Raw genomic sequence first — 13,902 nt, 5'->3', positions numbered from 1 at the left:
AGTGCTTAATGAACACTAAGCTGCGAGGCGGCTCTGTCCCAGTGTGGGGATGTAATGCCAATAAGAAGAAGAAGTTTTCATGGCAATTTATGAATTTCAAAGTGCTCAACCCAACTCCAAATAAATCAGCCGAAAACTAATTTAAAGTTTATTAGATCATAGCAGAATTTTGTGTAGAATTGCTCAGTGGAATGTTAACTTCATTTCCTGCAAATCTGGGCTCAATCGTGCTCTTCCACCCAATTTCCTGGACAAAATAGTAATAGAGGTGTAACAGCTTAATATGCAACAGCCGATCAGGCTGAAATTGTCAGAGAATGATTATCTTACCCAAACGCAAGATCCTGGAGGGGGTGTCCCATAGAATTCAACTTGTTTTGCCCCACACTATGCTGGGCCAGTCTATTGCGCATAGTATACAGTAACAGTTGCAACAGAGGTTTACTTAGTGCACTCGTGGTAATGCATGGGTCACAAGGGAACAATGGGGATGCCTCCTTATGAGCAAAATCAGGCATGTCTTACAAACTACGGTCTATTTGTGGCAGCTTTGTTGTATGAGGACTGATCCTCTGGACAAATAAGCGAGTGGTGCTTCGAAACTGCAGCAAAAATGCCACGCTTTGGCATGGCCAGTCGCGACAAAAAGTACACAGCAAATGATTTATTCTTCCAGTTTATTTATAACCATCATTTATTTTAGTACTATGGTATACAATTACCTTCATTAGTGCCCAAGTGCAGATAACCTCTGCCGGGCGTTATCAGATATCGTCATCGCAGAGGCTTCTCTACAATTTCATCTGCCTTTTTCGTGGCGTCGTATTTTACCCCACTTCCTACTAACTCTTCCCCTCCTCTCAAATATGAATGAAAATCATTTCTTATCTTAATCGGTGCGTATAAAACCTATCTAAACATAGCTTAATAAGTCAGTACAAATTCTATGTGGACCCGAGTGCTCGTCGAAAAACCTATTTTATAATCATATTTATTGACGGAAAAACATCTTCAGTGCGGAACAATTCGACAAAACTCGACAACTCTTCAAAAAATGTCTTCATTTCTGTGGAAAATCAAATCAACGAGGTGCATTCAAACGGTGCGCACTAGTAACTGGTAAAACCTTTTTACCTCTAGTAAAAGTACAATAATTTACTTCCTCCGGAAAAAGAACCTATCGTATGGGCTATCTTTGGTTGTTTTCCGTGCATTTGTTTCATTCAGACCCTCGTAAGATCCTCGATCCTTTTCCAGATCGTCGAAATCATGATCCTCTTCCTCGATCTCCTCGTCTTCCTCGTGCGTATTGTTGTTTGACTTTATCATCGCGGATCGTTTGGATAGAACTGGTGATCGGGCGGTCATAGCACCCGAGGGCTTGCGCTGGCGACTATCAACTGATCCCCCGTACCCACTGTCCCGAACAGCTGACTCCTGATAAGCGGAAGACTTGTCTCGACCGTTGATCTCCGGGACTGTAACGGCTGCAATTGAATGGAAGGCTTTCATTAGACCATGGGTAGTCGAGCCGCTGTTACTCGGCGTTAATGGGTTGATTGGCACCGTTTCGTCATAAAACCGGGCTGAGTTAAACTGATTTCCATTACCGATCGATTTGTTGGTGGCTTTATGGTTATTGTTTCTGTCGTTTTTCCAATTTTCCGCCTTGTTAGCAGTTCTGGAGCCCATCTCGCTTGGACTCATTTGAACAGTACCGGTTCTGGGATCGAAATGCTTCTGCGATGCATCTTTGACCGTGGAATTGATCTTCTTTTCTGCCTTCTCCATTGCGGCCACCGACGAAACATGCCCAGGAACGGCTGTCCGTGAAGCCGTTGAAGTTGGAGTGGCAGAACCTGAATCATCTTCTTCCTCTTCCTCCATAATGACCGAGGATTGTATCCAGTCTCGAATGCGATTCTTCTTCGCCTGACGATCCACGGTAGTTTCGATCCCGCATTGAGCCAACGTCGACAAAAGACGGTTTTTCTCATCCACGCTACTGTGGAAGGAATACATCGACGGGCACAGCTCGTCCGGTTCGTTCTCTGCCATTTCCTTTTCGGCACTTTTGGCGAGCCATCGATCGTCCAAGTATTTCTGCACATCACTCAACGTTTTGATCCTCCGGTCTGGACGGGGATCGAGGAATTTCTTGAAAATTTTACACGCTCTCGCTGAAAGCAACTTGAAAAGCTTCGGACAACGTTTCATTGGAAATGTGAGCGTTGCGTTCTGCCACTGTTGAAATCTGGAAATGCAGTTGAATTAGAAGTCGAATGTGCAATGCAATACTGAGACTCTTTACCTATAAAACCTTGGATCATCCACGGAAGCCTTCTGCCATGGTAGACATCCCGTCAAGCATACAAAACATACAATGCCAAATTGCCATACATCGTGAGCGGTATCAGTCCTACAAGAAGCATGTCGTTGTAGAAAAATCCGTTGAACAATTAGTGTATCCACGTCGAACTCACTTGTATTTGTCATCGGTCTTCACCGTCAGCACCTCTGGCGGACTGTATGGCAGCCACTCGTTGCGGCGTAGCACTTCCTCTCCTATGCGCCTTGACTCACCAAAGTCGCACAACTTAATGCGGGCAAAGTCCGATCGGAAGACCAGAACGTTGTCCAACTTGATGTCTCGGTGGATGAGCTCTCTGGAACGGAAGTCGAATTATTGTCCACAATATGTATTAGGAATGTCAGAAGAAAAGTGGTTGCCATTTTGGCTCAGTGTCTTTGCAGATTTATGTGTGGTTTTGTGCTACGATAAAACATGACTGTATAATTGACCGATAACATGAGATACGAATTCCATCTTCCATGGATGCTAAAGTCGATACTAAAAATGCGAACATAATTTTTACGAAACGAAACATTCTGAGATATCGCACAAACATTCTTTTTCCGCGTAATGGCTGTAATATTACGCTCTGTCCCAGATACCAACATCTGGTTATGCCGCCTCTTGTATACACATTCGCAATGACGTTGATTTAATTTTAGCATCAATTAGACGACTTGTGGCAAGCCCAAAATCTCGTCACTTTCCCTGTCCGGCGCGATTCGTATCAAAGCAGATTGGATGCCACCCGCCACAGGTTTATTGCCTCTAATGCTCTCATATACGACGTAATAAAACATCACATCGTCCCATCCTAAATGTCGCGATCTAACCGCGTGCAAATAACTCACGCCGATGCCAAAACACTTACTTCTGATGCAAATAATCAATGGCAGAGGCCAGCTGCCGGGCGACCCGTTTGGTATGCAGCTCGCCAATCCCACTGTCCGACACATTTGATGTCAAATCGCCTGAGAAAGAAAAAGTGAAGCGAAACGATAATTTATCATCAACTTCCCGGTTCGAAATGCATTCAGGTGACCTACCCAGTGGGGCGTACTCCTGCGTAAAAACGTAGAACCCAGCCGTCTCGAACGCCACATCGTAAGTGGTCACAATATTTTTGTGGGCGCCCAGGTTCAAACTAAAGTGGAATTCTTTGTAGAAATCGGTCAGCGAAACGAATGGCTTGGGTAGCAGCTTCAGCACCATCTCCGTGTCGGTGGCCCGATGCTCTACCAGCAAAATCTTTCCGAACCATCCCTCGCCGACAATCTGCAGGATATCAAACTCATCCGACAGGGTGACCTTGTCCAGTTCGAACTCCCGAATCTTGTGGATGTTACCGTTGGATTTCCGGCTGGTGCTGGACATCGTTGCGGCATTGGTTGACCAGCCTGCTGCTATACAATATCAGAGCGTTATCTCTGGGGAAGGTGCTGCAAACATTCCTGGAATTGGAAAGAGATAGTTTTATGTAGCATAGTTGTTCAAATAAAGAGTGGTACAATAAATTTAGGGACAAGAGTAATTAGAGCATGAGCATGATTATCGTACCATTTCGTAGTTGCTACTCCGTGATGGACCTGAACAATCGCAATTGCACAGGGAAGCAATGGATGGAAGCATGGGATTTGCCTTAATTCGCCGTAGAGCTGCGCGAGCTCTTGATTTATTCTTCGCCGCAGCATACCGTCTCAACCACAAGAATATGAGGAATCATCGGCCTCATCTAGGCACAGTACGATGCCTTCTCTTGTAGAGTGCTGCACAATGGGGTCTTGTCAGACTCTGTCCGGGTCGTAGCTAGTGTGAGGCAAGGATATATTATACTACCATTAATGATCTCCATCGTAATCGACGAGATTCTGGTAGGTGCGATTGACCGTGAACCAAACCGCGGGCTGCTATGGCAGCCTATAGTTATGGAGCACCTAAACGACTTCGAATTGGCCGATGACGTTGCACTTCTCACTCATCGGCGCTCTGATATGCAGAGTAAGCTCAACGACCTTGCCGATGGTTCCTCTTCAGGTTTACTGCCGCTAACCGCAAGCCGAGCACATCTGTATATGGGCCTCCATATACAGATGAGATCGACTTGTGGTTAGCGGCAGTTTAGTCATCAACGTCAACAAAACCAAATCGTTGGATGTAAACACGGCGACTCTTCCAGTTTCACATTAGCCGGGTAATCAGTGGAGAATGTAGAAAGCTTCCAATATATTGGTAGCCAAATGGTGTCAGACGGCGTTACCAAGATCGACATAGGCGCACGGATCAAGAAAGCAAGGGCTGCCTTTGCGAGTTTAAGAAATAACTAAAAACAGGCAGATAAGCATACGCACCAAAATACGAATTTTCAACCCTAACGTAAAATCTGTGCTTTTATACGCTAGCGAAACATGGTGTGTATCAGTGGAGAACACCCAACGGCTGCAGGTATTCATCAACAGATGCCTGGCTTTTCGGGCCTGGTGGACTCACAACTGGATTTTAAACAAGGAGCTCCATCGTCGTTGTCACCAGAGACCGATAGAAACAGAAATTCGGGATCGGATGTGCGGCTGCGTTGGCCACACTTTACGTAGGGGCAAAAACGAAATCTGCAAGCAAGCATTAGACTGGAACCCAGCGGGACATCGCAGCAGAGGCTGACCAATGGCGACGAATCCTCAATAAAGAAATAAAAGAAGTCGACCGGAATCTAACCTGGCAACAGGTTAGAGCGATAGCTGGACATCGCTTAGGATGGAGATCTTTCAAGTCAGCCCTTTGCACCATTGCAGGTGTACAGGGTCTATGAGATTATGTAAGTAAAGCACCATACATTTGGTGTGAGAATTAATCATTTTGGATAGCAGTTCCTTCTGGAGTCCGTAGAAAGCCCGACTTTCACAGATGATGCACCTTCGTATTTCTCGACTAACATTATTTTAATAATATAACATCTCACACTTTTTTATTGGTTTCGTCCGCTTTCTTTGTTGAGAGATGAGTCAGTCGAGGGCTGTAAATGTCGCTAATAAGGACGTAAAAAACTTTCTATGTTTAGTCAATGTAGAACCAATGAAAAAACGGGATTTCAGATTACGACGGGACATAACAAAAAGGTCTTTTTGTTCCCGTTAAATACGGGACTGTCCCGTTAAATATGGTACGTATGGTCAGCCTATCAATCAGCCTCATCGGATGTGGACGGCTTCAAACAGAATTTGTCGGTAAATGCATCAGCCTCATCCACTCATAGCTACTCCAGTCCGCTTTCCTGTTCGGACAGTCATTCCATCCGAATATGTCCGGTGTTTCTTGAAAAGAACAACTGTCAACGTCGAGAGTTGATTTTCCAAAAGCGCCTGTGTTGGAACTGCCTTGGTCATGCCTGTTGGTCATCAATCTGAGAAGTGCAATTCGAAATACAACTGTCGTACCTGTCATGAGAAGCACTACTCGCTTCTGCATGATTTCACTCCACCGAAGGTATCAGCTACGCCAGAAATCCAAACAACCACAACAGAGCTAGCCGTGTCGTCGAAGCCCGCTGTTTCTACAGTTTCCTCCGTTTGGCAACCACTTCCATCCACATCCCGCCAAGTAGCATGCACCATGACGCTACTTGAAACGGTTGTTCTCAACATAAGTTCTCGTATAAGACTCGTGCTCTCCTCGATTCGGCATCAATGTTGAATTTAATTTCGAAACCGTTGGCGAAGAACCTCTACAGCTGCCGGTCTACAGTGGATGTATCCGTCGTAGACATCGGAACCTCCACACAGCAGATTAGTAGTGCGATTACAGCAACCATCAAGTAAGGAGGTCGAACAATCTCGATGAAACTATAGTTTTTTATACTAAAGCAGCCATCGTCGAAGCTGCCAAATACGCGGCGTGAATAACTTCAAGCGTCGAGCTTGCAGATCCACAGTTCAATGTTCCCGGAAACGTAGACTTCGTCATCGGTAGCGAAACGTACTGGGAACTCTGGAATCCGCTCTACGCGAGTTCTGGGACATGGAACAATTCCATAAACAAGCCATGAAAACAAAACTATCGCGCTTGTATACAAGTTGGAAAAAACTGATTCGAATAGGCGGCCCCCACCGAGGGGATTTGATAAAACGCTTTGTTCTCGCTCAATCCTAGAACTGAGAACTAAATGGCTCAAAAAGATACGACGCTGAGTGGCACATGGAAAGGATCTAAAGAGATAAAGCTTTGGTGTGCATGCTGGTACAAAAAACGGAGCCTCAATGCTCAAAAGTGAACGAACTATGGAGCCAACGGGCTCAGAAGTTAATCAGAACATCATCTCTTAGATGTTCTAATTAACTGCTGAGTCCGTTAGCTCCATAGTTTGTGCACTTTTGAGCATTGAGGCTCCTTTTTTTTGTAATATGAAAGGCAGTCACAGGGGGAATTTATGGAGAAGAAATGCCATCTGGAAGAAATGGAGTGCGAGGAGAAGGAACACCTCTGCCATTCTTAAGAAACACACAAGCTTTATCAGCAGCTCAACGCATCTTGCAAAGGACTCATGCCGCGAGCCGAGATGTGTAGAGATAGAGTTGGAAATATCTTGACAGACGAACGTGTGGTGATCGAAAGGTGGAAGTAGCACTTCGAGGAACATTCAAATGGTGCGGAGAGGACTGGACCTTTGAATATCAAGTCTCAACGCTACATATGTTTATCGATTACAATGCGGCATACACCAGTATGGACTGCATAGAGCTATGGCAAATTATGAACGAGAACAAATTTTCTGGGAAGCTTACAATACTGTGTGAAGAGTTTGGACAAACACTCCAGTTCGTTCGAATCACGCCAGGGATTACGACAAGGTGATGGAATTCGTGCCTTTTGTTCAATATTGCGCAACAATGTGCCGTTTCACCGATGATACCAAAGTAGCACACATGTCACATATCAGTCACTGTGACTCATATGCGATCAAATCCAGTCACATTGGAGTTGCTGTCAAATCAATCTGAACTGTGCTACTAGGGTATGGACATTGTTGGTCAAATATTTGAAAAGGTGACAGAACTGTAAAGCTGCCTGGAGCGTGAGGTATCAAAACTTTGGCTGGTGGTGAATGCTTCGACGACAAAGTACATGCTTGTGGATGGAACCTAGCGCGTCAGGGCCTACTTTGCTACGAAAGACGTGGATACCTTCAAGGTGGTCGAGGAGTTGCTAACGGCTGATAATAATTATTAGTGTTGCTTTTAAAATAATGCTATCTATGCCGTTTTGTATTTTCCATTGATCGACTTTTTTTTTAAAGGTTTTTAACAGTTAATGACAGGTGCTTCTCCGGGAGATTTTTAACACAATCAATGGTTTTTCTGCTTATTCCGGGGGCATACAAATTTCATCAGTGGATTGAACGGATTAAGTACCGTCATGCGGGGCTTCTTTCGACAAATCGAGGGTTACTTTGGACATTTTAAAACAAGAATTATAACGTAACCTACTCTCGAATTGCCATTATCAACATTCGGGCGTCTTGTTGATAGATGGATAGCAACTATCTGTTTCAAATTTGGTATTTTTCATTTAGTTTTTGTGTAAATCAAAAATCCAAAGTAACCCCAGAAGTCAAAAGAAGCCTCGCACGACGGTAACTTGGTAGTCAAGTATTTCCTTAAAATCAGGTCACGCCTCGACGTCAATAGAATGCAGCGCAGGGACAAACATTCTAATTTTCAGATTAGTTTTATTTTACATTCTTCTGTTTTGAATCTTCCGAAGTAGGTACTGTTGTTCAATCATTTGATTCTTTTCGAATCATTCAAAGTCTTTCTGAATAATTCTGATTATTTCGAAATCATCCACTGTAAAAACGACGGCATGAAAAAAATAATTTATAATAAATCAACTGAACATAATCGAGTTTAGGGCAGTTTCAAACTGAGGGAAATTTTGGTCGGATTAAAGGCTAGATCTAAGGTCCCCACGTACTTTAGTTCACACATCTGGAACTTGTCTGAAAATTTCGCTCCCATGTGTGTGGACGGGATTTATGGGATTCTGTTATGAAAAATTTGAAATTCGGCTCAATTTTCAATACAATCCGGCGGAAGTCCCCGAGAGTCCGAACTATAAACCAGACTATAAATTGGCCAAGATTTTTTTACTTTTCCGCGACAAAATTGCATCAGTCCCGCATTTTTAGAGCACATGGGAACAAAATGAATAGACAAGATTCCCAAAGTGTGAGGATACTTTTAGCGTCATTGAAAATCAATTAAGATCAGAAAGGACTGTGAATTGATTAGATTGGTACTTTGACTATTTTTTGTTATTTTCAAATGTACAGAATTGGAAAAGTTTTTGATATTGATCAATAACAAAATCTTAATGCATGTCTAAGAGTAGATTAAAATAAAATTTCAATATACCCCCTTTTAATTGAAAGATGCGTATTTTTCTATTCCTTCGTGTTTTTGTCTGCTTCCGATTGAAGAGTGAAATATTTGTAGTTTAATATTTTTCCACAATTAGCTTAATACAATAGCAAGTGAATGATTCATTCTAAAATATTTCTAATTTCTTAAAAGGAAAATGAAAATTAAGCCCATAATTAAATTTGAAATTTCCACAACTCTTGAGATTTATAAAATGATCTGGTCAGCCTACTGATTGAAGACTGTCTGACCCGAAGGAATTGAATATCCGCACCCGCTGGTATAGAAAATTTGACCTGTTCATGATATTTCACATCGTCCTTGTGGCTAGTTTTCTCCTCCCAGGCGCGCAGTGTGGCGTGATCCAGCTTGTACGAGAGCAGGTAAATGAGTGACAAGTCCCAATGTTCCACCAGTTTGGCTAGGGCGCGAACATGACGTTGATACTCATCCACCAAACCGTGGATGCGTGTTGCACCTTGCACACTCCTGCTTCAGTGCGGGCAACTCGAACAGCGCCTCGTAGAGTTGTTTCTTGAGGTATTTCGGTAGAGCGTCTCAAGTTGTAGCGTAGCTTTCGGCGACTATTTCGACTGATTCGAAGGGCTTTGGCGCTACTTTCGAGAGATTGAAGGAGGTATTGAAGCTTGGCGACTGTGGGAATATCACCGTTCACTGGTTGGGATTCTCAGCGCTCTTCAAGAAAAGGAAACCCTTTGCCTTGCAGTGCCGTTGCTCAAATTCAACTCGTTCGTCGATGTGCTTATTCAGAGCCTCTGGTGCATCCTCGATCACGCTTTGACACTCCGCGAAGTTTTCGTTCATCTTGTCCAGTGAATCAATCCACACACACAACTGGGAACTGTCGCGATTAAAATCGTAATCACTGATGTACCGCTCAAGCGTATCAAAAACTTTCAACATGCACCTGCGCTGAGCTAAGCTACCAGTCAGCTGCATATCCTCTTTGGCAGGTATCGCGAGCAAAACAAACGGAAACGGTAGTTAAATCGAACGATCAAATCCTTCCCGCTTCAACGCGAAACCGAACCGGTGAGGGTGATGCACAAACGAACGATTTGCTCCGTCCCCGTTGCGGTTTTTACCCTTCGCGACGTCGAGAACGAACCAATTTCTACGCGGTATCGTAAATCAAGGACGCGAACGGTTTTCCACTCGATTCGCGACCCTCTCGCCAAGCCACAATAGCAATAGATAAAAGCTACCCACTTTCTTACGTTCTAAATCACGGCTACTGCTAGGAACATGCAAAACTAACATGGAACAGACTCAATGGGGCTATCCTGGGGACCGGATGCTTTCCAAAAGGATAAAATTGCACCAAACGGAGGCAATGGCACAGAACGATGGCGCCGAATCTTGCTCCAATTTACGCTAGCAAGTGGTGAAGATGGCGTAAACGTGAACAGGGCAAATCAGCTTCCCACAATGGCCACAAAAAAATCACAAGATCGCCAGAAACAATGTACAATCTTCGTCACATCACTAGAGTAAAACTCGCTTTAGGGCACTCTCAAGCGCAACATTGTTCACGCAAACCAAGCACGAAAAATTTGCTGACGGCATAATGTGTTCCAAAAGTTAGCTTCTCATCCGCGATTGAAACACTTGAACCGATAGTCGATAATAAAAACCGTCGCAATGATAAATATACGTGATTAATCACTCTAACAGCTGTCGAATAATACCCGCCTTGGTGCGCCCAATCGGTTCAATAGTTCAATTTATTCTCCCACACGAATAAGGTCTACCCGCCCTGGTAAAGCCTGCCAGTGTGCACGCAGTGTTAGTTCACACAAAGCAATCAAAAATGCCAGCTATTGAATGGCAGCCACCACCAATGAACAGCGCGTGGATAGATTGCTTTTTATTGCACTACCACGGGAATCACTTGCCGGTATGAAATGCCTTCGATCCGGCTCGAAGGACCAAATGCTCACGATAATCGCCGTGTCGTCACTCAAAGGACATGCTACGCTAATTTAATTAGCCCCGAAAAAATCAGCGAATACAAAGCTCTCTACCAAATCCAGTACACTGCACTAAAACCGACCACGCAAAGTTAAAGTAAGACTTTTAGCTGAATAATGACCGACCGCAGTTGTTTGTCCTTCGACATATTATTTGCTACTGAATATGTACAATATTTACAGAGTTGCTGTTCCTTCTTCTCAACCAGCCTTACTCTCTTACTCTATATAGCTGAAACGATTGGAGTTCGTGTCATTTGGAGCTGTTTGGCTTAGGATCAGCTAATTGAATTCAATTTAATGACTACCGACCCCATTCGATGTTCTTGAGTTCAGTTCAAAATATCTACCAGACTGCCGTAATCTGAAAAAGTGACGTTCTAACCATTTTCCGAAAATGGTGTTAACTAGTAGTAGTTATTGTGTTCTTTAACAGAAAAATGGAAAACTACACACTTAAAATAAATCGCCGAATTCGGTAAAATTTTACCGAAATCTCAACAGCAGAACTGTTCGGTAAATAATTTAACTGATTTTCGGTGATTTTGACAGTTGAGCAATGGAAAAAATTACAAAAAATATGTAAAATAAATTACCGAACAGTTCTGCTGTTGAGATTTCGGTAAAATTTACCGAATACGGTGAAATGAGTTAAGTGTGTAGTATGTTGTAATTTGGCGCACGCGTCACTTTTTCAGATTACGGCAGCAGATTTGAAATGTCCTTATTGTCAGTACGTACCCAATCAATTTCATTAAGCATATGATGATTATTTCCATGAACATAAGATTTTTGAGGACAAATGGTCTTGGGTTATGATTAAGATATGTACCAGATGTACAACTAAAGAGGTGTTTGTGTCGAGCAATGTCTATTCGAATGAGACGGCGGATTTTTTTGTTAGGGGCGTAGGAGAACTGCGATTACGAACTGAGTACATCAAATAATACGACTACCAAGATATTTTAGCCAACCATTCATCGTTGATTATGTCAAACTATCTGAGCTCCAGGACGTTTTGAAGAACTAAAAAGGGTATGCAAAACAGTCGACCCTAGAGATATAATACAGCCGCTATCTTGATGTCTTGTCTTGTCTTGTCATAGCACATGCACGGCCAGTATTGAAAAGCATTCTGGAAATGTCGGATGTATTTCGTAGCATTTTCTTGTCTGCATTGATATTTGCAGCATATCCAAAATATGACACAAGTATTAAAACGGTCAGGCCCACCGTGCAGCCTTGAATTTTGGAGACACTCCATAACTCCTCGGCAATCAGATTATTTAGCCGCTATCATGATGTTGAACAGAAGTCCTTGGAAAATTGTTCGAAAGGAACATCAGAGTAAACGAGAAAACATTTTAGTACACTCTAACTTTCATCTACTCAGTGACTGAGTAAAATTGTGTTGCCGTCTCTTTTCTTCCCAGTGTTGGTAAAAACTCAAAATCTCAAAACTCATGGATGATTCAAATCAAGCGTGAGTTGAAACGCACCCAACTCAGCACCTAAAAACTCATGGATGAGTTGAATCATCCATTTGAATCATCGTAGGTTTTCTTTTGTTCTCCTTCGTTAAAAACAGTGAATTCTCGCTTAACTTTTCAAAAGGTCCTAAGTAACATTTTTTTCATGAATTAATTTGAGTACTGCAATCAAAAGCTTTCATGTTGTTCTGTTGATTGCGCTATTCAAAATAATTCATGAAAAAAATGTTACTTAGGACCTTTTGAAAAGTTAAGCGAGAATTGACGTTTGTCGCATAAAATATTAGACACTCTTTTATGTATAAGCAATAAATTGCCGCCAAATTGATTTCAAATGCGTTTTTAAACCAAAATAAATTTTTTGGCAAATGAGTAAAATGATGCGTTTTAGCATGAAAAATTCAAGCGTGATGCATTCCTTTAACCTTTCCGTCCCCAACGTCTGTTTTTAAGGGCTTTCAAAAATCCAAACTGCTGTAAAACCGCATTTCTTGACCGATTCTTTCGCAACAAGTTGCATTCCATCCGGATGGATCCCAATTTTTGATTTATACTAGTTTCGAGGCTATCCACAGCACGGTTCCAGAATTATTCCAGATTCCGTTGGGGTCAGTTGTCCCCGGAATAAGTGGCCATTTACAATTTTAAGTCAAAACAGGTCGTGCGACACCTCAAACTTCATGATTTCACAAAGCAATGATGCGAAAGATATTTTTGGGGTTCCTGGCCCACTCGAACTCAATCTGGCCATATCGGTCACAATCCGGGGACCTACGGAATGGCCATTTTCTAAATTGATTCAAAATAGGTCGTGCGACACCTCAAACTTCATGACTTTACAAAGCAATGATGAGAATGATATTTTTGGGGTTCCTGGCCCACTCGGATCCAATCCGGCCACAATCCAGAGGACCTACAGAATGGCCAATTTCTAAATTGATTCAAAATAGGTCGTGCGACACCTCAAACTTCATGATTTTACAAAGCAATGATGGGAATGATATTTTTGGGGTTCCTGGCCCACTTGGATTCAATCCGGCCACATCGGTCCCAATCCGGGGACCTACGGAATGGCCATTTTCTAAATTGATTCAAAATAGGTCGTGCGACACCTCAAACTTCATGATTTTACAAAGCAATGATGGGAATGATATTTTTAGGGTTCCTGGCCAACTCGGATCCAATCCGGCCACAATCCAGAGGACCTACGGAATGGCCATTTTCTGAATTGATTCAAAATAGGTCGTGCAACACCTCAAACTTCATAATTTCACAAAGCAATGATGAGAATGATATTTTCAGGGTTCCTGGTCCACTTGGATTCAATCCGGCCACATCGGTCACAATCCAGGGACCTACGGAATAATCATTTTCTAAATTGATTCAAAATAGGTCGTGCGACACCTCAACCTTCATGATTTTACAAAGCAATAATGAGAATGATATTTTTAGGGTTCCTGGCCCACTCGGATTCAATCCGACCACATCGGTCACAATCCAAGGACCCAGGAATTCCACCGAAAATTTATACAGAAATTATATAGTAAATGAAATCAACAATGGAATTTTCGGAGGAAATCCTAGATTAATTCCCATTTCTTTGGGAAAGAATTCCGGTGGAAACCTCAAGATTTCTACTGGGACATCCTCCAGGAGTT

General features: G+C 42.8%; 1 protein-coding gene across 7 annotated transcripts in view; it reads right to left on the bottom strand.

The window, feature by feature from the left end:
• Positions 1-660: 660 nt before the first annotated feature.
• The window catches only part of LOC134225839 (serine/threonine-protein kinase meng-po), a 62,493-nt gene continuing 49,251 nt past the window's right edge, over positions 661-13,902 (bottom strand). For 6 of the 7 annotated variants that reach the window (XM_062706216.1, XM_062706219.1, XM_062706220.1 and 3 more), the window contains exons 3-7: positions 3,400-3,804; positions 3,225-3,324; positions 2,484-2,666; positions 2,312-2,419; positions 661-2,254 (exon numbers count right to left, since the gene is read on the bottom strand). In XM_062706216.1, the coding sequence (XP_062562200.1) occupies positions 1,156-2,254; positions 2,312-2,419; positions 2,484-2,666; positions 3,225-3,324; positions 3,400-3,727 (1,818 nt within the window). In that variant the 5' untranslated portion in view covers positions 3,728-3,804 and the 3' untranslated portion in view covers positions 661-1,155. The remainder of the gene's footprint in view (positions 2,255-2,311; positions 2,420-2,483; positions 2,667-3,224; positions 3,325-3,399; positions 3,805-13,902) is intronic. The other variant, XM_062706221.1, reaches the window with a different exon arrangement.

This window comes from Armigeres subalbatus, chromosome 3 (assembly GCF_024139115.2).
Source record: "Armigeres subalbatus isolate Guangzhou_Male chromosome 3, GZ_Asu_2, whole genome shotgun sequence".
NCBI lineage: Eukaryota > Metazoa > Arthropoda > Insecta > Diptera > Culicidae > Armigeres > Armigeres subalbatus.
Note: the sequence above shows the minus strand (reverse complement) of the source record. Positions and strands in the feature narration are given on the sequence as shown.